This window comes from Gallinula chloropus (assembly GCF_964237585.1).
Source record: "Gallinula chloropus genome assembly, chromosome: 14".
Classification (NCBI taxonomy): domain Eukaryota; kingdom Metazoa; phylum Chordata; class Aves; order Gruiformes; family Rallidae; genus Gallinula; species Gallinula chloropus.
The window spans coordinates 7,802,229-7,823,644 of record NC_140099.1 but is presented as its reverse complement, the minus strand read 5'-3'; the positions used below and the strand labels follow the sequence as shown (position 1 = coordinate 7,823,644).

Genomic DNA, 21,416 nt, shown 5'->3' with positions numbered 1-21,416 from the left:
TTTAAAAAAGGAGGTGATAATTCATTTTGCAGTATGTTAACTTGGCTAATGATGGACAGTGTGACCTCTCCTCTGAAACTTTTGTCCTGTGTGTCTATAATTGGTTCAAGTATTGGGATGAATCCCCCAGCCAGCACCTTTCTGCCCTCTGTCTTCCTACGTCGGTAAAACGTGAGTAAACAAGCACACAAGGCTCAAGTTGTCAACCTGTGTGTAAAGGACCCTGGAGAGCTTTTCTAGACAAGTATGTATTAGTCACAGCTGGAGTGCTGGTCTAAGGAGGCTCCAGAAGTGTTTAGCAAGTTGTTTTGTGTGCAGCTGGCAGCGTGAGTTAACAGGTAGAACACAGTGAGCTAGCAGTGATTTGTGCTGACTGTCACCAGGGCACAGCTCCTGGGGTACCGGGGTAAAAGCACAGGAGACACGGCCATGCCTCAGCAGGACTTTATTGGGCACATGTACATTTCTCCAAATTAGCGTATCCTCTTGAAGTCATCACATTCATGTAGCAAAGTCTTCAACAATAATACCCTTTCACTTTTCACCACAATATATACAGTTAATGCTAACCTGTGGTAAAAGCAAGTTACAGCACTGCAGAAATGGATATATAAATTATACACAGAACTTGTACATGAAGAATTAATCAAATTGCATACTGTTAAATGGGAGAAAATTACAAGAAATACAGCTAAAACTTATAATGGGAAATTCAAAATATACTTTTGGTATATAAAATCATGTACAATTAAAATTCCAGTGAAGTGCTTTTTTTTTCTTTTTTTTTCTTTTTTTGCTTGAAACTACAACGTAGTGGAATAGGTTATTGCATAACTTGCCTTGGCACCAGATGTGGGCTGCCAAGAACCACAGAATCTGTCCTCAAATAAGCTATTGCCTTTCTTAATCCTTCTCTAAGCCTTGTTTCTTTCTTCTCCTTGACTTAGCATCTACAGATCCCTCTTCCTACTTCTACCCAGTCCTTCATAGTTTCTTCTGGACTGACTCAGGCAGACCTCAAATGACACAGTGTAACCCTCACCGGACTCTCACCCTTTTCAACTATTGCACTTCCATCCACGCAGACGTACAAATCCCTTAAGCTGCTGCAAGTTCGGTACTAACGGTTGTGTCCAGGCTGGACAAGCTCAGGCGGTTAGTAGGGGAACCTTTACAGGAGTAGAGGTAACACTGGTGCTGTAGGCTGAGTAATAAGAAAACAAAACACCGAGTGAAATAGTGCGTAGGGGTTGGAAAAGTGTACAAATACTGTCGTTCTGTTAGACCTCTAGCTTGGTTCTAAACGCAAATAATACTAGATGCTAGACTAAGTAAAGCTTTTGTTGGGGTTGTCCAGACTAGGATTTAAGTGTATAGCACGTTGCCACTTAAAATCCTAGCCTTCATAAAGCTTTGGTGACTACTTAATTATGCATGTAACAGGTGAAGACCTTGTGTCCTAGAACCCAAAGAGCTGATCAGTAATGAGAACTCAACATTCACTGGTATCGAACAAAATACCCAAAATCCTGATGTGGGACAGTCACTGTGGGGTTGGAGCAAACTGGACAGCGTATCTGCACTCCGCAAATGACACCTCTGAACATCTAACACAAGAAAGCTCCTACCACGGAACTTAAAACACTGCTTCAGACGACAGCTGGCGCAACACTGTAGGTAGTGGAGGTATCGCTCTCCTCATCAGTGGCGGGTCACATAGAAACAATCCTCATTTACAAACTGCAGATCTTGAACATCTCAGATGCTGTCCATTTAACAAGAGAAAGCACCATTAAAACTAAATTTCATAGTTTTATTTCTCTGTGTGGAATAATCAGAAATGATGGCTCCAGTGTATGTTTTAAGTTTCCAGTTACCAGCGTGGTATTGCACTGTTGTACAACTGAATTCAAGCCAGGGTTCGCTGTCTGGGTTTTATTCGTGGATATAACTGTAAAAACAGAATAAAAATGTTAGCCTGTGTGCAGGTGACACCACATTAAATACAAATCAATTTAACTGTAACCAGGGGGTCCTTACTAATAAGAGCTGGGTGATGCAAAGTGCATTTTTGGGGGAGTGAAGCTTTTGTGAGTCACAGCATGTTCTTCAGTAACGTCTGAAAGATGAAACTAGAAACAGCAGGAGACAAAGGGCTGACTTATTCCTGCCAACAGGAGCAAAACTGCTGCTCTGCAAATGACTCGGTTCATTTAGCTCAAGATGCCAGACTGCACCAAAGGATGCTTTTATCCAAGTGCAGAGCCCCTGTCAAGCCCTAGAGAGAGCTTATTTCCTGCTCTATAACATTTTCTTACGCATTTTATCCTCTGTATATCTCTACTCAGTAGCCTGCCATTCCTGGTCTCTCATGATAGCAGTGTTCCGTTTGACCAAGAGCAGCCTGAACGTCTTGCCTACAGAAGTCATGTTCAAGGCTCTTCTGATTGAAATTTGTACGTATCTATCTATTGCTTATCCTGTACTGGGGATTAAACACCCTCCTGAGGAACGTCCTGGGCCAGAGCTCCGAGCTAATGGCACCACTACACTTTACAGAGTAGCCCTATACTTCAGGCAAGGGGAAAAAAAAAGTCTTTGAAGCATAAACTGTATTAAACACTCTGACTTGTCAAACAAAACCCAGCACTAATCTCCTAAGTGTAACCTTTTTGTTTACAATGACATAGAGGCCAGAGCGAATAATGACAGTCTGACTGCAGCACTTCACAGCAGCGTGCCCTGATGATGCACAGAGCGATTCTGGGCATTCTGACCTAAGATCCATCTTGCTTTCCCACTTCAGGAAGAAACAAAAACCCCACCAAAAAAGGAAAGGAGAAGGTAACTTGGAAAGAACTTACCCCAAGGAGATTTTTAGGCACATAGCCTTCCTTATCATTGAGGCGGGCCCACCACCACTCCGTTTCATTGTCGTCTTTGCGCCTTAGAATAGTGATGGCATCACCCTCGTGGAACGACAGCTCATCGTTATTCTGGGCTTCGTAATCCCAGAGCGCGTACACCACTCCTTTATTCATCACTCCCAACTTCTCCTGCACTCCTGGTAACAACACACCAGAGAACACGTGAGATGGGTCAAATAGCCCGGCTTTCCCTCAGGGTCTGAGTGTGGACACTGTGGCCCAAACATTAGTTTCTTATTAATAACATTTCATGAGCGATTTTCAGCACTTCCATGACAAAATCCTTTCAGAAATGTAACTGCAGGGTAAAACCAAATTATGCACAGTATTTTTAACCAATTGAGATTTTTTTAAAATTATATATGCAAAAGAAACTACAACCTTTTATTCAAACAAGGACAGAAATTGTTTTACAAATGCTTGAGCTGAGCAGCTTTACAGAGCTGCTGTGTATGTCACACAGGCTGGTTTCTACAGGAGGCCTTACTCAGTAATGCTTGAAACCTCAGAATCTGCAGAGTCAGATGCAGAACCTTAGTGAAGCTTATATATCCTCTTGTCTTCACCATCACGGTACTTTTTGTGCAAATACAGCTTAGTGACTAAACACATTCTGTAATTTAATGATTCATAAAGTATATGTGTTTCTTTGTGTGATCTGCTAGAAATCTGTGCATCTGGAAGATGGATTGTATCTCTGTCAAAATACCTGACAGCTCATTGTTACTGTCAGAATTACCTGTGGAAGCATTTTCTTCAAAATAAACCAAATTAAACTTTAAAAATCTGTAGCAGTAGAAGGAGCCTGTGAAGTAACTCATAGAACAGAAGGACTAAGAGGGATGTAATCATGAAAAGAGCATTCTGGTTTCAGCATTTTGAAAGAACAGGTGATGTACAGTGTTGTCATGCCTGGGGCCTAAGCAATGTTTCCTGCAGGTGAGGGACAAAAGGATGAATTTCAGAAAAGCCAGATTCTGTTTGTGCAGCAGTGTCACAGCTTACCATACAAGAACTGGGAACACTGAATATAACCCTCTTCCATCTCCTCGCACTTGTCTGCAGCAGTTTCTATATCACTTATAGTTGAAGCAAAAATAGCTGCCCCAGATTCAACCAGGAGTTTACAGAGATGAACACTATTGCAAGAAGCAGCACAATGCAAGGGTGTCCTGAAATAAAGCAGAAACCAAAGCATGAGGAAAGAAACTTCCCTGAATCCCACCTATTTTGTCTTGCAATATAGAATTTAGCCTAATTTTAAAGGTAATTCTTCTTTATGAATATATAATTATGAATTTATAATGCATATATATATGCGCATTATCCAAAACCTGTCGAACAACTGGAGTGGATTCCAAGATTCACATGACTCCAGTAAAGCCAAACACAATACAATAGATTTTAGAACAAATAACTGATTTTTGTAGCTTACAAAGCTGCTGGGTATAAAGGGTATTTTCCAGTCTGAGGAAGTTTGAAAGGTTAAATAAGGTGAAGGCAAAACAGATCAGCATGGCAAGGTTTCACATCCCCTCCCAACTTCTGAAGTCCTACATCTATCTGTATGACCAGATTCTTTAAGAACACCAGAATTTGTGGTGGATTATGTGAAAATTAAACTTAAAGTAACTTCTGTGATTTCTTATTTACAGTTTAATTATCTAAGCATCTGAACAAGAAGTGCAACTGTAGTACTAAGTAAAACCAAAATGTACTTTATGAATGAATTGTGCTTGCACAATATAACCTTGCTTTTGTGTTTGTCACCACCTAGAGATTCCAAAGCATTCATCTGCTGGGGGTGAGGAAATCGTTCCCCAAACAGATCTTGAATAACTTTAATTATGCGTCAAAATGTTATTTATCCTGGAAGTTAAAAAACTTGACACTTACCACCCATCACTATCTGCTGCATTTACATTTACACCAAAATCAAGCAGGAACTTCACAATGTGGTGATGACCAGCACACACTGCATTATGCAAAGGTGTAATTCCTTCATCATTTGGCTTACTGGGATCATCAACCTATTGAAAATAAAAATAGTTCAGCACTTTTTCCCCTCCCCTCAATATTTCAAGAGGTTGCCCTTGTTTAGAAACTCACCTCATATATGATTCGCTGTACAAGATCAAATTCTCCCTCCAAAGAAGCATCTAGGAGGAGGGCCAGTGGGTTGAACTTCACTCTCAAGCCGTGGCCTGTTCTTTCTGAGTTTGGTTTCTTCAAGTTGGTACGTTTTGTCTGAGTAGAGATGAAGGTTGGAAGGCAAAGTTTTGGGTTGAGTAAGTATAATAAACGTAATGATTGTTAACTAACTGTTAATTACAGTTACTTTTCAACTAGATGAAGAATCCCATCCTCCTTAGATGGTAATTAAAACTATGCAAACATTTCTGTTACACAGTCTGAAAGGCTTGAAATCTCACTGCAGTTTATCCAGTTAGTTATGAAATGAAAAAGCATGCCAATACAATCAGCAGCTTCTAATTACAGGCAGTGAGTACAAGGAACAAAGTACTTAAAGAGGTTTGAACGCCACTATTTTATCTGATACAAGCTGAATGTGTTTCTGCTGGATTGTCTGAGACACTGTCTCAGATCAGAAAGCATGACAAAATGAAGGCTGAGGATCAGTCTCTACTCAGAGGAATATCTGCCCTGAATTAGTAAAATTATCTGCTATAGGTCAGTACCAAAGAGCTGTGCTGTGGGAAATAAAGTACAGACCACCAAGCTATTTTCTGTGACATTCTAGCTGGTGTTACCAGAACCAGCATCCTCAAGATCTGGAACACATTTAAAAGTGATTTGAGAATATTCTGAATGATTCACATCTGTCTTTGTCACTTTCCAGAAAAAAAATAGTCCATTATTAACAGCTTTTATAGGGTGCTTTTTGTCTCTAGCACTGTAAGATCCATTTTCATTTATGCTCCTATTTGGTACGGCTCTTTCAGTTTGGAAAATAAACCTCTTTGCAGTATGAGTAATCTCTCTTGCTAGCATATTCCATTCTCCCAGAAGTATCCTAGTCCACTTGTGCTCATGGAAAATGCATACAAGGCTCTGAGCACAATGCTGTCAAATTATCAGAGGAATCAAAGGTTCCTCTGTGAATCCAAAGGTGGAGATATTCTTTGAGACCAATGTTCAAGTGAGTCATGCCAATAACTAAAGAAAAAAAGTCGTCTTTCTCCCTACTTTCAACTCTAAATGCTGTAGGTTTCAGTAATGGTAAGTATTTAAGAGATCTTGGTGCAGCTGTAGGAGGGACTTTGGAAGCAATTCAAATTATGCAACAAGCCCATTAGAAAAACTTTGCTGAACAAGTCAGCTGTGTTGCTGTTGGCCCTGGTCTCATATCCCTCTGCTGAGAGGGAAACAGGAGTGCACTTCTCCCAGAGCAGCTGTTTCCGCTTGCCTGCAGAGCAAAAAGCTCCCCCCTGCCATAGCTCAGCCTTGGTTTCATCCATAGAGTTACCTTTGTAGGCCCGTGGAAAGGAAAAACGTTAATGGAATCCTAGGTCCTGGAATTAGTCCTACAAAAGTACATCCCAAAAAACCTCCTACAGCCTAAAGCACACATACAACCTCCTGTTGCCTGGACATGTATTTCCTTTATTAACCAGCTACGGTAGTAAACGGATCTATCAGAATTTGCCTTTGAGCCTGCCTGGTTTTCATTTAGTATCATGAAACCAAAGGGCAAATGTAGTGTTCAACATAAGCTTACCAGCTTCCAGTTCTGCCTTGACACACATCTAATGCTACAGTTCACAGAAGTTGTTTTTGCTTTGTTACTTACTGGAGGAAGCGGAGGAGGAATAGCAGGTGGCAAAGGAGCTTCATCTTCTACTGGAGAGCTGACCTCAGGTGTGGGACTGCGCGACTGTTCAGTAGAGGGAACTATAGCAGGGTTGTTGTTGTTATCTTCGGTTGTCTCAGATGTTTGATTTGTTGTTTCAGTGCTTATCAGTTCCTCAGTAGCAGGAGAAGGTAACTCATTGTCATTGGCATCTGACGAAGGGGGCGGCTCATCGGGAACAGGAACTGTAGGTTGCACGGAAATAGGTTCTTCTATATTGCCATTGGTACTCGTGTTTCCATTATCCACGTCTGCTAGGATGCCTATGAAGTCCTGTGGATTGCTTGGCTGATAAAAAGGAGCACTTTCTATTCCTCCAGCAAGAGTATTGAAGCGCTGATACAGTAATTTTTGTATATTTGGCCCACTTGGGCCTTCTGGTTCAGTGATGGAACTACGCTTCTTTAACGGCCTAGGGGCATTGGCCAATTTTCTTCTCAGAGCCTCAAGGTCAGCATCACTTTGATAGCGTAGGGGGGAATGCACAATGGGTGTGAGCTTAGTGGGACTGAGAGGACGAGGAATGTTCTCCACGTTGCTGTTTTCACTGGATGGTGGAGCGTTTTCCAGCTCTTGATCTTTTTCAGAGACCTCAGTTGGAGGCTGAGATGGTGGCTGTGAGGAAGGCTGGGCAGGCAAAGAGCCATGGAGGAATGGCAAGGGGGAGGGAGAGGTTGAACCAGATTGTAATACAGGTTTGCCATAAACTGAAGAAGAGAAAGATGGAAAACAGTCAAGAACTGCTCTCAAATCACATAATAAAATTTGTACAAAATTTTCTCTGTTGCTACTTGTTTGACACTAATATAGGAGGACAAATAAATAAATACTGGAACCTATCAAACCAGAAATAAATACTGACCTGTTGGTGATTGTGATGCTTCTTACAATTACGAGCTACAAGCAACCCCCTGAATGCTTTTCCTCTTTCATAAGGAAACAGTCAAGGGACAAGAACTTTCCTCTCTAGACACTTTTTTCAATTTCTGAAAGTATCAGTAGAGCATCCAGACTGTGTTGTTCTAATTGCATCTTGTTTTAAATAAAAGGTGATTGAATGTACTCTTACTCATCACCCCCAAAATATATGGGATTGTTTTTCTGCCAGGCTGCATACACAGAAGTATCTTTTCTCACTGATTTAGATGAGTTTTTCAAACTGATATGGAAAGCAAACACACAGATCTTAACAGTCTACTTCAAAGGGAAAAAATAAAAGAAAATATATTCTACCTGCTTTTACTGACTTATTTAAGGTATTGTATACAGCTTGTTGGTAATTCTTTGGTGGTGTTGCTTGCTGAAGGTACATTGAGTAGATGGAACTGGAGTTCACTGTCTGTGGCCCTTTCCTGGGAGACTGAGGCCGTGATCCTTTATCAGCTAGAAAAGGTCTGATTGCCACAGTCAAAGGGAGCTCTGGCCTGCCATCTCCTCCTGGAAACAAGGGGGGACCGGACGGTTGATACGTAGGGCTGGGAGGTACAGAAATTCTCTGCTGAATCTGTTGGGAAGAACTGGGCTGGTGCACGTTGCTGGGCGGTGGAAGCGGAACAGGTCTTTGCCGATTTGTTATACTCGTGCCAGGTCTGGGCAGGCAGCCATCCTTCCTTCTTTCTAGAGAATTTGTAGAACCTGTTCCTAAGGGAACTGGACTTGGATACGTCCCATAGTTTTGAGGCAACTGCTTGCTTACACCAGGAATTGTTGGAGGAACCTTCCCCAGGTCAAGCCCCTGTGTAAGAGCAATAAAAAAGTATGTAAAATGTAATGAAATGAAATGCTTGTAAGCAAGAATATTCCTCATTCAACAAAACACACTAAAAAAAAGCAGTCAATATAAACAACTTGTGTTCCTTAATCACTAGATATGATTCTACCTGGATTTATCATAAGACATCATCATATGTCAGACAGAGGCCACTGTTTAAAGGCATCTTCAGCTACAACACATTAATATGAATCCAAACTATTTGCATAGCTTGTTCTAGGTTCTGGATCTCAATATCTAGTTGAGAATGTATCTGATAACAGTATTATAACAGAGTTTACCAAAACTATTTAAAGAAAAGGTCCTTATTCTTTAAAGAATGTAGTCTTAAAGAATTCATAAAGTACTAGAACAACAGTGCAGACAAACACAGCCAGTGCACGATCTACACAGAGAAGTAGTAAGGAAGATCTCAATTAGAGAAATAGGAAGATGTAGGAGATGATTAGGAGAAGCAAAGGGAGAGAAAAGGGAAGATCAGATACATAAAGGAAGAGGAAGGAATACAAACTATTGAAGTTGGAAAAAAACACCCCTGTGATGTGATAAGAACAGAAAGGAACGGGAGGAATACAAAGGTAACATCGGCAAGGAAACTGAATGCGTAGGTAACTGAGGTGAGTTCAGCTACTGAAGTCAAAGGTTCATTGTTTCAGCAAAACAAATCTACAAATACATAACAGATGAAACCCACCAGCTTATCAGTACTTCCTAATACTGAAGTTGGCAAAGGCTGGCTGGATATAGTTCCTTGTTTTAAAGCAGTATCCATGCTTGATTCTTTCCAGTCTGTGTTGGAGATCTGAGGGGGTTTTACCACAGGGGTTGAGCTCTGTTTAAGTATTGGCCAATTTCCATCATTAGCTTGAAAACAGACAAAAATACTATATTTAAAGATAATCTCCACCACTGTTGTGAACAAGCAAAACAACATGTGAAACAGAATAGTTTAGATTACAACAGGATTAATCTGATTCCAGAAATGAGATAAATCACTATTAACGTTTGATTCAGAAATCAACACCAAAAGCCCAACCACTCCATGTAACATGCTGTTTGTTACCCTTTACATTCAATTTTTATTGAAAATTCCTATAGAAAAAAAGGTGGTTACAATTTTGGTTTGAGCATTGCATGTTCTACTATCAGAAGGCAAACAAGTTCCTTATAGAAATACTTCAACAACGTATTTCTTTTGGTATTATGCAGAGACACTGCCAAATTATGCTAAACATTAAGTCTACATAAACTCTGAGTGGACTTACTCCAAATTTAAACTATTACTAGATTAATTCACTCATAACAGAACATAAAAACTCCTTCCAACAATGGGGTGGAATAGCAGCATACATCCCTTTGCTGAAAGTGGTGGTGAACCTACCTTTTGTTTTTCCTCAACATACTCATCTCATCAGAACTGCCCCAGAGGTTTAATTTTAAAGAAAATTATAAAGTCAGCTGACAACTTCAACTCACAGTGTCAAGGTATAAGTCATGGGCTTTGATCTTCATTATATGCAAAAACATCATGCACATCTGCACATAAACTGAGGCAACAAATCCTTAATGAATTCCTAGATAAACTGATACGTTACTTCATTAACTGCATGAGACTGTTTGGCTTCTGTTCTCTAAGTAAGCAAGGAAGTTTAAATAGCCTGATAATTCAATCTGGTTTATACTAACTAGATAGATCTCTGGTTAGATCCTAAGGCTTTGATTTGCCTTTAAAAGATTGAACTTCAGGTTTCTCTTACTCTGAGGAGACCAGAGATTACTTCTCCTTCCCTATTGCCTGTAATTATCTTAATGGAGCACTTAGATAACTAAAATGAGGTGGGGTTGGTGCATATAGATTTACTGAGATTTCTGGTCCCCACAGTAAGACAACATCAAATGGAAATTGGGTATTTTATGGCAAAGTTTGCCATTTCATTTCAGTTTTAAGGCCCTAGAGAACAGAATTGGCAAGGCTGTTTTTTGCCATCCTCTGTCTAGTATAGTGGATAGTCTAAGAATAAGATGCATAGGAATATTCTCATTACAGTGAATTTAACATCATCACTCTATTGTCTATCCATGAGCCTTATCCTTTTCTTCCCTGGCCATAGAAATGACAAACTGAAGATTTCTTGACAATTACCACCCAATGTTGTCACTATCTGAGTGTAAAATCACTATTAGCTCATTAAAGTATTTATGTCACTTTTAAGTGAAAAAAAGAAAAGAAGTTGCATCTCCTCATTTAAGCTACATAACAGCTATTTTTAAACTACATGTGCAGCCCATTCTTTGGTGTTCCACACACAACGCTGCATCAACTTTTCAGATCAACTAAGCTTGATTTCTGAGACACAATTACTTTGGAGCAAGAGTATTTTTGTGGTTAGTCATTTAAATAAGGTTTAATACTTGATTATTTTTATACTGAGAATAGCAGTCTATATATCATATATATGTAGCAGTATATATAGCATACAGTCCAGAAATCACTTTTTACACCTGCAAAACTACCTGGAAGTGAAGTAACGAGGCCCAGCTTTAGTACTGGCAACATCCAAGAACTGGACATAATGGGATTTTTTTGTTTGTTTTAGAATAGAATAGAATCATAGAATGATCTGGGTTGGAAGGGACCCCAAGGATCATAGAGCTCCAACCCCCCTGCCACAGGCAGGGACATCTGGTTATCAAGAGTAAGACAAAAAAAGATGACTGTTTAAACACTTTGACTAAATAATGGCAAATTTCCCAAGTATGCACTGAATTAACATTTACTGGGCAAAGTACACAGGACTTTCCATAGCTCCAGTAAGGTTATGGATCAGCAAGACTTTGGTTTTTAAGCTCAGTAAAAGGGGTTATAACCGATTCACACTAAACATGAAAACATTTCTGGCCAAAATTTTAGCTATTAAGAAAGCATTTACAGATACAACTGCAAAAATCTCCAAGAATTTAATAATCTTACCTGCATATACAAGGCCACAGTCTTCTATTAGAAAATCAGTTACACAAAAACTTTTTGTAAACCTTCCAATTCCAAATATTAGTATGTTCATCCCCAAATTCTGAGGTAACAGACTGGAAGTAAATTCAGATTCTCTCATCTACATAAGTAGATGTTTCATTCTACTTATATAAGCATCAGAAGACAACTGATAACACATCCTTCATCTTGCAGCGTGGCAGACTTGCCAACTACCATGCCCTTTTTATGACTGCACCCCTCACGTACTCCCACAGCCCAAGCAGAATCTCAGGCACTTCACTAAGCTGCTGTTGCAACCCACAGCTGCAGCGTAAGGTGCCAGAGGCTGTACACAATAGGTGCTAAGAGGAGGCAACCAAACAACATCTGCCTTCTCCTACCTTTGGTATGACTGAACAGGTCCCACTCTTGCCCATCTGATGGCAATGCCCTTCTGACAAGCCCTCACTAGCTCCAGCTCTCAGCCACCCTGTAGTCATTCCAGCTAACTGGCTTCCTTTTCTCCTCCAACTGTGCCTTCTTCTTCTGCTGCCTGCAAGACTACCCAACATCTACCAACAGCTCCCACCAGTCCATTCTGTATTTACATAAATAAGACAGTGACATGTGGACAGAAAATGTTTTGTGCATTTTCCCTGATTTTACCTAAAAATTTGTGTAGGTCTTGATCCAGGACACTTACTATAGCAATTGAAGTGCAAACCACGTATTAACATTTTTGTCCCATGGAAATCAGCAAGATTCTTGCTACTGACTTGGGCAGAGTGAATTTTTATCCCACCTCTGGGGCCAGTGCATCATGGAAACTCAGTTTCCCACAAGGTAACCCACGCTGAACCTGTATGTTACACATCTGACTGATCTGGGATATATCAAAACATGCTTTGATGATTACCATGAATTTTCTAGTAACAATTGGAAAATTTCAAGGATTTTCTACGCAACTTCATCCCTCGCATACTGCTCCAGTACTCCAGGGATGCAAATCTGTTTCTTTCAAAGACGAAAAGCAACTTCTCAACAGTTTGACATTTCCACAGCATCTTCTGCATGCCAGACCACAAGACAAGTTCTGAAGATGCTGTTTAATATGCATCTGTATGCAAGAGCTCAGATGACCATATTAAAAACTGAGTTCTTAGCTAGCCAGAGATCTTCTACGGACTCACAGTGCTGGGTGTCAAAGAGAGTAGGTGCCAGACGGATGACATTGTGAACAGCAGACTGAAGAGAAGTGGGAGGTGACAGAATAGGATCCACTATTATGTCTAAATCAGAAACCTTCCAGGTGTCTGGAGATTTTTTCACACACCCACAGTCTGTCTCTACCGGACACACCAAGGCAGATCCAGTTACACAGAAAAAGAAAGAAAAAAAAAGTGGTGGAAAAATTATAACAATGACAATGGAGAAATTAGAACAGGAACACTCAGATAATGAGAAATAAAAGCATGACAGTTGAAAAAAAACCAATCAAGTTCTTTTCTTCTTGGGAGCATATAAGCTTCTCCTTACATAAACCTATATTACAGGACTTCACTTAAGTACATTCACAGTAATAAACACAAAGACAGTCCTAGAGTAGGGCAATTACTTTTACAAAATCAAAAAGTTATCGTTCACTCTGAGATCCCATAACCCCCCGAGGTTGGTCTAGAACTGGCTATGTGTATCTTCTGAGGTTCAGATTTACAAAATGATTAATTATTTTTGGTTGGTGAACTTAGAAAGTTATGAGCTGCCCTTTCCCACATGTAGAAGGGGAATCCATGTCTGAAAACAAAAACTATTGCATATGTCACTTTAATGATAGTAATTCTACTTATACTGTAGATGTTATTACTCATTATAGGAGATGTGAGACAATTTTTGACATCAAGTTCTGGGGAGTACTCTGGAGGGGCAGCTCCTTCACTAATGAAAGCAGAAACAAGCGAACAGCATCAATACCAAGGTTATGCCATTTCAGAAATGCTTCAAGCACCACAAATTCTCCTATCTCAGCTGGAGCAAAAACCTCCCATAGTTTTATTGCATTTTTCTACTTAGTTTCCTTCTGAGAAGCAGTATAATTTTTACTGGTTCACTAGCTTTGTTTTACTTGACAAAAAGCAACACACTGTAAATAGTTGTTTATAATATAGTTTACCAGAAAGTTGATTTCATTATTATACTCAAACATCCAAACTAATTACAAAGCTATTATGGACAGAACAGAGAATCTGTTAGCAGTGTACCAGCTAGTAAAATTTCAAAGAAAACAGTCGGTCTCGTAAGAAAAAAAATCATGGAAAGAAGCAAAATTGCTTCATATCAAATAACTAATGTCCAATTTCCAGAACAGTATCAAGACATCTAAAACTTGCCTCTTCTACTACAGAGGCTATACCAACACTGGGTCCCCTAGGACTACTCCTTCTCTTTATTACTCCTTTCCAAACCATGCGTACTAATAAACACAACACTTAAGTGCTTACCAGATTTTGATCTTCCATGTGTTGAGCTGGAAGCAATGGTGAGAGATTGTGGTTTAACTGGATCTACTGGTACAGCGTAAGTGCCAGCACTTGGAACCTGGATGTAAGGTCCGACTGCTGCCACCCTTCCTGAAGCACTCAGAGATGACTGAGGTGATGAAGTTCCATTAATACGGTTCAACTAAAAAAATATTTTAAAAATCAGACAAATTGAAACATGAACTTCCATTTAATCTAAGCATTTGTGCATGAACAGGAGGTCTAAATTTAATTATATAGAACAATCCACTGTAGCAAAGAAACCTTCATTAAGCTACCACACTCCATGATTCTATCCCCTCAAAAAAAGTAGAAAGCACAAATTTTATTCCCTAAAATCACAGCACATACATTTCTTGCAGAAACCTTTCTCTACCTGAAGTCTCTTTCATTGTGCTTTTTTTATGCAAAGGGACTATAATGAGTTCTTAAATAATCAAATGTTTGTTTGGGGTTTTTTGTTTGGTTGTTTGGTTTTTGGTTGTTTTTAAAGCAATACCTCCAGTTTGGAATACATAGCAGAATCCAGAATTGATCTCTAGTTGTTAAAGAAATAGTCTATAGTGCAACTGATTTCTTTTTAAAGCACTATTATGACTCAGCTTGTCAGGTTTAAAAAATTTTTATCAATTTTCCATGTTAGATCAGTATTCTATAGACCCCAAAACCTTTTACGCTGATTTGAAACACAGCCTAAGACAATATTTTCCTTCCTTGAAGGAAACTACCTTAGTTTTCAATACAGTATGATCTCTGCCAAAAAGAAAAATAAAGGGAAACATATTCTGCTTTCTGATGTTTATGCAAAAACCTTAGAATAGTTTTAAGCTTTCTACTTTAAAAAAAAAAAAAGGTTCTTTAGATGTACTTGTACTCCTCAGCTGGGAACAAGTGAGATTCTATGTAGTTTTTATAGGGTCTTGCTAAACTAAAGTGTGGCCCTTTTAACAGTTTATCTTACAGGAATGTTTTCTTTTTGACGTGCCTCAACTTTTTTCTTGTACAGCCGTTCACGCAGCTCGTTGATGCGCTTGTCCATCATAGCCACCTCCATGTTACGTTTGTTTAAGAGTTCTTTCTGCTGCTGCAGCTTGGAGTTCTGCTCCTGGTTTAGCCTGTTACGAATCTGAAAAATAAAATAAAATAAAAATTACAAAAAAAAACCCAAAATAAACAATAGCTGTTAGGAAAGTTACTTCATCTTGTCTGTTGTCAAGTTGGTTTTTAATACAGTGTTAGAAAACCCAAAGAAACTTGGATTGGCTATATTTCTCTAATGTTATGCTCATACATTTCCAACCATGAGAAACTATTAAAAGAAAGCAGTAAAATAATGTCTTAGTAAACTTGTGGATACCTACTAAGCACACATAGGCTGCATCCTATTTATAGCAAATGGATTTAAGAATTGGGCCCAAAGACATTTCAGAACTGAATTACACCATGAAAAATAAAAATCACAGAAGTGTTTGTTAAACCACCAGGACAGTTTGAGTATCCTGAAAACTGAGTGGTACAAAGCTTGCAACAAAAATTACGCTATTGATTGTTTCTGGTTCCACATGAAACTTCTTGATGTCTGGATGGGAAGTTAGCTGAATTCCTAGCACAGCACTTGGGTGCAGATTTCCCTCTCTAAATGGGGATCACACTGAAACCTTCACAGCAGGTTCCAGTAAGATTAGGGGATGGACTACCTTTATGGTTTAAATCAACCATGACAGTCTTTATAATTATTTCTCTTGCTTTCCCACTGGCATTTTTTCATACCTTCAATAACTCTGGCAGTATTGTCTCTGTGTTTCAATTTTCATGGTAATATTACGTGCAAAAAAACCTTGAGGCAAATTTAAGTCTTGATAAATGTGTATGGGATCATTGTGAAACAAGAGAGAGATCTTATTCTACTGAGCATCTTATTCTACTGAGCATCACTGCACTTAGAAATACTTGGAAGGCAAATACCTGATGTAGTTGAAGATGGCCCTGCTCATTGCAGGCAGGGTTAGACTAGATGGCCTTTAAAGGTCACTTCAAACCCAAACGATTCTATGATTCTATATGACTTGTATAAATAGGGAGAGGAGAAAAATAGGGAAAAAGGACCCTAATTCATGAAAACGTGCAATGGATTAACTTGTATGTTTCATATTCTTGCGTAAAGGGATGAGACAAATTTTGAAGTTAAAATTAATTTTGAAATATTAAATATATATTAGAGCTCTGAGCTCTGGCCTTGATCACAATAAAGTACACAAGTAAATAAAACCCCTCTCAAATCCTGACACACTGGCACATAATCAAGCATTCCCTGGACAAAATTTCAGTGTAATGGAGTATTTAATTACTCTTGTGAGACCTATACTTCACATGTACCAGTCTTTCTGGAAGAAGATCTATGATAGCAATACAGGGTATGAGTATACTGCAGCTATAGTGCACTATGTAGTGCAGGGAATATGGTGCAGCTTATATTGTTGATAATTCTGTTAAAATGTGTTAATTCCTATTTATTTTGTTTATTTGCAGCAGACATTATAGCTCTATTTTCACAATGTATTTTAACTAATTTTATTCATTGTCTAGTCAAGTCTCCAAGTTAGGATGACATGTAAGTGAGCTGGCTACACCCAGTTCTTTGCAAAAGAGAAAAGTATTGAAATTATTTTTTTAAATTTTATTTTTTTAAAGAGAGATTAAAATAAATACCAGATCATGTCAACATTCAGATTTTCAGTGTTAAGGGCTGAGAAATACCCTTCAGAACACTTGAACACTTTGTATCATGTGTACAAGCAACAACAAAATAGTTTTTAAAGCTAATGAAATTCTGTTTTAAAAGAGGGTTATATGGTAGCTAAAACATCACAGATTAACAGCATTCCAAAACACCAGGTTTATAAAATGGCACAGAATCAAACTTTCAAAAATCTACAGCTATCATCCTGATTCATTGATACATGATAACACTGCATAGATTGATCTTCAATGTGAGGAGAACAGAAAGCATTTGTGTGTTCTGGATTTTAGTGGAGTGTGGCTATAGCTGTTTGAGCTAAAGCTGGAGTTTGATTCTGGCTTTTCAAGGCTTCAATCCAAACAGCATCTCTCCATCACTTACCTGTAGCTCTTGGTACAACTTCTTTAATTCTACTGCTGCAGGTCCCGTCATTTGTCCATTGTAAGACTGAAACCCATTCAGTTTTCCTTTCCTTAAATCCTCCAGTTGCTGAGTAAGTTGATCCACTTTTAACACTGCAGCCTGCAGTTCCTGCTGCTTTTCCTGGAACATGGCACTTATATGCTCAATTTCAGTTGCTAAAATTTACAGGATAAAAGTAACAAAAGACAATTAAGTGAAGCAGAAGTTGGATTTTTTTTTAATTCTACAGGTATTGATACATACAACACACTTTAAATCTAGTGTATGCATGCACATACAAAATAAGTGTTGGGAATTTGCCAACAGTCATATTCACAGAATCACAAGGTTGGAAAAGACCTTTAAGATCCATCAAGTCCAACTGCTCCTATCCTGTGCCAAACCATATCCTTAAGTACCTCATCTACCCTTTTTTTTAAACACATCCAGGGAGAGTCTCCCTAGGCAGCCTGTTCCAGGCCCTGACAACTCTTTCAGTGAAAGTTCTTTTCTTAACATCTAATCTGAACCTATTCCCTAGGAGATACAGAACAGACTTCCTCTGACTTTATGCCCGACTATAAAGCAAACAAAAAGCCGCATCACATACAAATTTCATAGAAACACAGGACCCTCTACAAGAGGAAAAAACATTTTGTCCAAAATCCTGCTTCAATGCTGCATTGACTGGCAATGTGGCATTATTTACTAGTCGTGCAGTGAACAGTAAATTCAATGAAATTGCACATACACAGGTTGCCGTTCATGATCTTGCTGTAGTCCACTTGTCCTCTCATGGCACGGATTTTTTTCAGCTTTGTCTCTTGGGTTTCAACACGTTCCTTCAGCTTCTGAAGCTTCTCACTCTCAGAAACTGACTGTTGCTGACGACGTTCTTGCTGCTTCAGATAACGCAAGCGTTGCTCCTGACAAAGCAAGTTTTTAGAAAAGAGGTACCTGTTACCCATTTATTTTTAAAAAGTTTATTTAAAAAAACCTTTATTATGATCAGTTATTTTTTTTATTTATAGAATTCAAAGTTGTTCCTAATTAAAGTATGTATCAGCCCTCCTAGAAAAATCCTAACATTAATTGAAAAAAAATCTGGTTTAGTGCAGCAATTCAAGACTCTTCAGACCAAGTATCAAGTTTACATACAAGTGGAAGAACAACCCTAGTCTGAAGATGCAAACACAACCGTGCAGCTTCTGCTGGCATTTGGTTTCTGCCACTATTAACACTTTATCTGCTGTTGCAAAATGAACTTCCAACACTGTTATCCAGCTCCCCAAAGACAACAAAATGCATCTAACAAACCATTTTAAACAAGCTGACCCACTGTAAGATGATGTTCCAGTTCTAAATAGCAGTGCTTCTGCTGGGTACACAATGAAAAATATTTTGTTTTCTACATTATTTCCATCAAAAATGAAGAACAGAATTGGTATGCTGATTCCTAAGTATGCCAAGCATCCTATGTATATTTTAACACCTACAATAATGTCAGAAACATTAAACCCACTCCCCACTCTGAAAACATACATTGATTCTTACATCTCAGAGACTCTGGAAATGCAGTATATGAATATATACAAAGTGGGCATATTCTCATCTCACACCACTACTACTATACTGAATGAGCTGCTAAAGATGAGCACAGAGTCAAGCTCGCCTATCACAGACCATGAAGTAGGCCTCACAAGACAGACAAACAAAACCTAGTAATATTTTTATAAATACAGAAAATTTACACTGAAATATTGTATAGGCACCAAGACTAACTTGGTAAAACGATGGATTTTTCAACCTCATTCTTGAGCTTATCTAGAATGAATTATTGTCTTTTTCTGTATCCATAAAACTTGTGTTTGCATATGTTGAAGGAAATTTGTATTTATTATGATCTGTATATAATTAGTACCTTAGCAACCAACATTTGCTGTTGATTCTCAATCTGCTGCTGCTGTCGGGCTGCCATATCTTGAAGTTCAGAAAGAGTGAGCTCAACACGTGGATTCCCAACCTGCAGAACACAAAACATTGTATTAATGTGTTGATGTATATTAAGTGTTCTGACTATAGAACCTAAATCCCCCCGGTTCTCAGAGGAAGAATAATGATAGATACCTGTAAAAGAGAAAGGAATCTCACAGCAGAAAGGACAGACAAAAAACTATGTGCATACCAGGGACAGAAAAAGCAAAAAGGGGAAAAGCAGATGAAAGAGGAAAATACTAAGAGGCAAAACAAACAAGAAAAAAAGGCCTTTTACTACATTTAACACTGCCTGGATAAGATGCTCTGTAGAACTGGTACACAGTACTGGTACGGCACAGGCGGTAACACATGTGCAAGCAGGTAGTTTAAGCAGTTAATTGGAATCTAAAGCTTCTTTCTTCTCCCAACATCTTCAGTGTAACTGACAAGGACAAGACCACATGAGAACGCTTGGATAAAGGCTGTCACTAAGCTCCCATCTAAGATGGTGAAATTTCCCGGCAGATTGGAGCATTTAAGGTAAGAATCTGTGAAAAGCAGTCTGTACAAAGTGAAACAAAGGGAAGTTGATCCCCTTTGGACAAATAAGTGGGTATTACTGGGCAAGCTATGGATGAAAACACAAGATATCACTGGGGCTTGAAACTGCACATTGTACATACAACTTTAGAAAGAGAATACCAGCCTTTGAAAAATTATGCTGGAAAGTTCAGGAAAATCTTGAAACATCTGTTTCAAGGTATTTATGTGTAATTTAGTTAATTTAGTAGATCAATGTAAAAGCTGGATTAGTGCACTGTAACAATTTAATAAACAAGGTAGTGTTTTCACCAAACTACATGACTACACTTTTAGTAGAACAAATTAAAGTTACACCATTTCCTATCCCACACATAGTCAATACTGATGAAAAATAAGAGAGTATTAAATGTTTGGAATATATTGATAAATAAAACTGTTTCAAATTAATGTTTACAGACACGCACACAAGAAAATCCAACAAAAAACCCCATACACACAACCCCAAACACCTCTCCATCCTAATCAATTCAGCAGTGGGTCTGATCAAACCCAATGCCAAAGGAAAGGTGATTAAGTCTGCTCTGCTTTTCTGGGAGCACCTTACTGACTTCCAATGCAGTCCTCCAGTGACCTTGTCCGACATGATCCCTGCAATACTTGTATTTCATTCTAGGGAAGGTAAATTTCTCCAGTAACATCTTCTTGATACTCAAGTACCTCAGACACTGAATGGCTTTTCTTATATCCCCACATCAAGTTTCTACTTAAATGTCAATTCTCCAATCAATGCATAATACAGAACTGTTTCTTTAAGCTTCAGTTAGGAAAGGAAAATAATATTTGTTTTAAAATGACTGCTCCTTTTTTTCCCCTCCTACTCCAATGAACACTTCATATTTCTGCACACAATTAACTCAGGTAAGTTATGAACCTCAAGGTCAGTTCCTAAAACAAGCCAGATTTGGAAAATTAACTTTTAAAGTTGCTGTATCTTTCATGCATGATATAGACACGTCAGACTAAAAAATTCAGAGAAAGTTATTGTCCCTCTGTGAACATTTTCTACCAAATAAATTATGGAATTAAATTGTAATTCTTGTTGGATACTACAACTGCAAGGTCTCATATAGGTTAACAAAAATAAAAGATATTTATGGTAGAGAAGTGATTAAAATAATAATCTATGTATTTATTTACAGTTGTAACTATACAGAATAGTGGAATTAGAACAAAAGGTAAAATCCACCCCAAACACTAATTGTCTATTTCAACACTTTGTTAGTGAACACACTGAACACCATAATTATAAAGATTGCATTTTTTTTTATTAGCATGACTTAGAGACAAGAGTCCTTCACAACACTCTTTAAGGCCAAAAAACTTGTATGCACTTGTGGCCACCAGCTAATAGAGACAGATATTTTATTATTAGTTACAGACTGAAAGGCACTAATTGGGTAAGAAAGTAACAAAGCTTTTCCAAATGCCATCCACAAACCAAAAAGTGCTCACTTGAGACAAGAAAATAACATAGAAAAACCAGATGCTGCTCCCTGAACACATTCAGGCTCCGCTGCCTTCCTCTGGCATGACTTTCCACCAGAAAAAACTAAACCTCTACAGCTACTTCTGCTAGACTCTGCAGGCAGTTCTGAAGGGGGCTCAGAATGGCCTGAA

The 21,416-nt window shown here is 38.6% G+C and overlaps 1 protein-coding gene across 1 annotated transcript in view; it reads right to left on the bottom strand.

Moving 5' to 3' along the window:
* Window positions 1–453: 453 nt before the first annotated feature.
* Window positions 454–21,416, bottom strand: part of PPP1R13B (protein phosphatase 1 regulatory subunit 13B) — a gene marked incomplete at its 5' end in the record, with an annotated part of 57,367 nt that continues 36,404 nt past the window's right edge. The window contains 14 exons of the mRNA XM_084270753.1: window positions 454–1,951; window positions 2,865–3,064; window positions 3,933–4,099; window positions 4,824–4,957; window positions 5,037–5,174; window positions 6,739–7,505; window positions 8,032–8,533; window positions 9,264–9,433; window positions 12,731–12,886; window positions 14,039–14,219; window positions 15,039–15,203; window positions 17,199–17,395; window positions 17,971–18,145; window positions 19,141–19,242. Of these exons, the coding sequence (XP_084126879.1) occupies window positions 1,910–1,951; window positions 2,865–3,064; window positions 3,933–4,099; window positions 4,824–4,957; window positions 5,037–5,174; window positions 6,739–7,505; window positions 8,032–8,533; window positions 9,264–9,433; window positions 12,731–12,886; window positions 14,039–14,219; window positions 15,039–15,203; window positions 17,199–17,395; window positions 17,971–18,145; window positions 19,141–19,242 (3,096 nt within the window). The 3' untranslated portion in view covers window positions 454–1,909. The remainder of the gene's footprint in view (window positions 1,952–2,864; window positions 3,065–3,932; window positions 4,100–4,823; window positions 4,958–5,036; window positions 5,175–6,738; window positions 7,506–8,031; window positions 8,534–9,263; window positions 9,434–12,730; window positions 12,887–14,038; window positions 14,220–15,038; window positions 15,204–17,198; window positions 17,396–17,970; window positions 18,146–19,140; window positions 19,243–21,416) is intronic.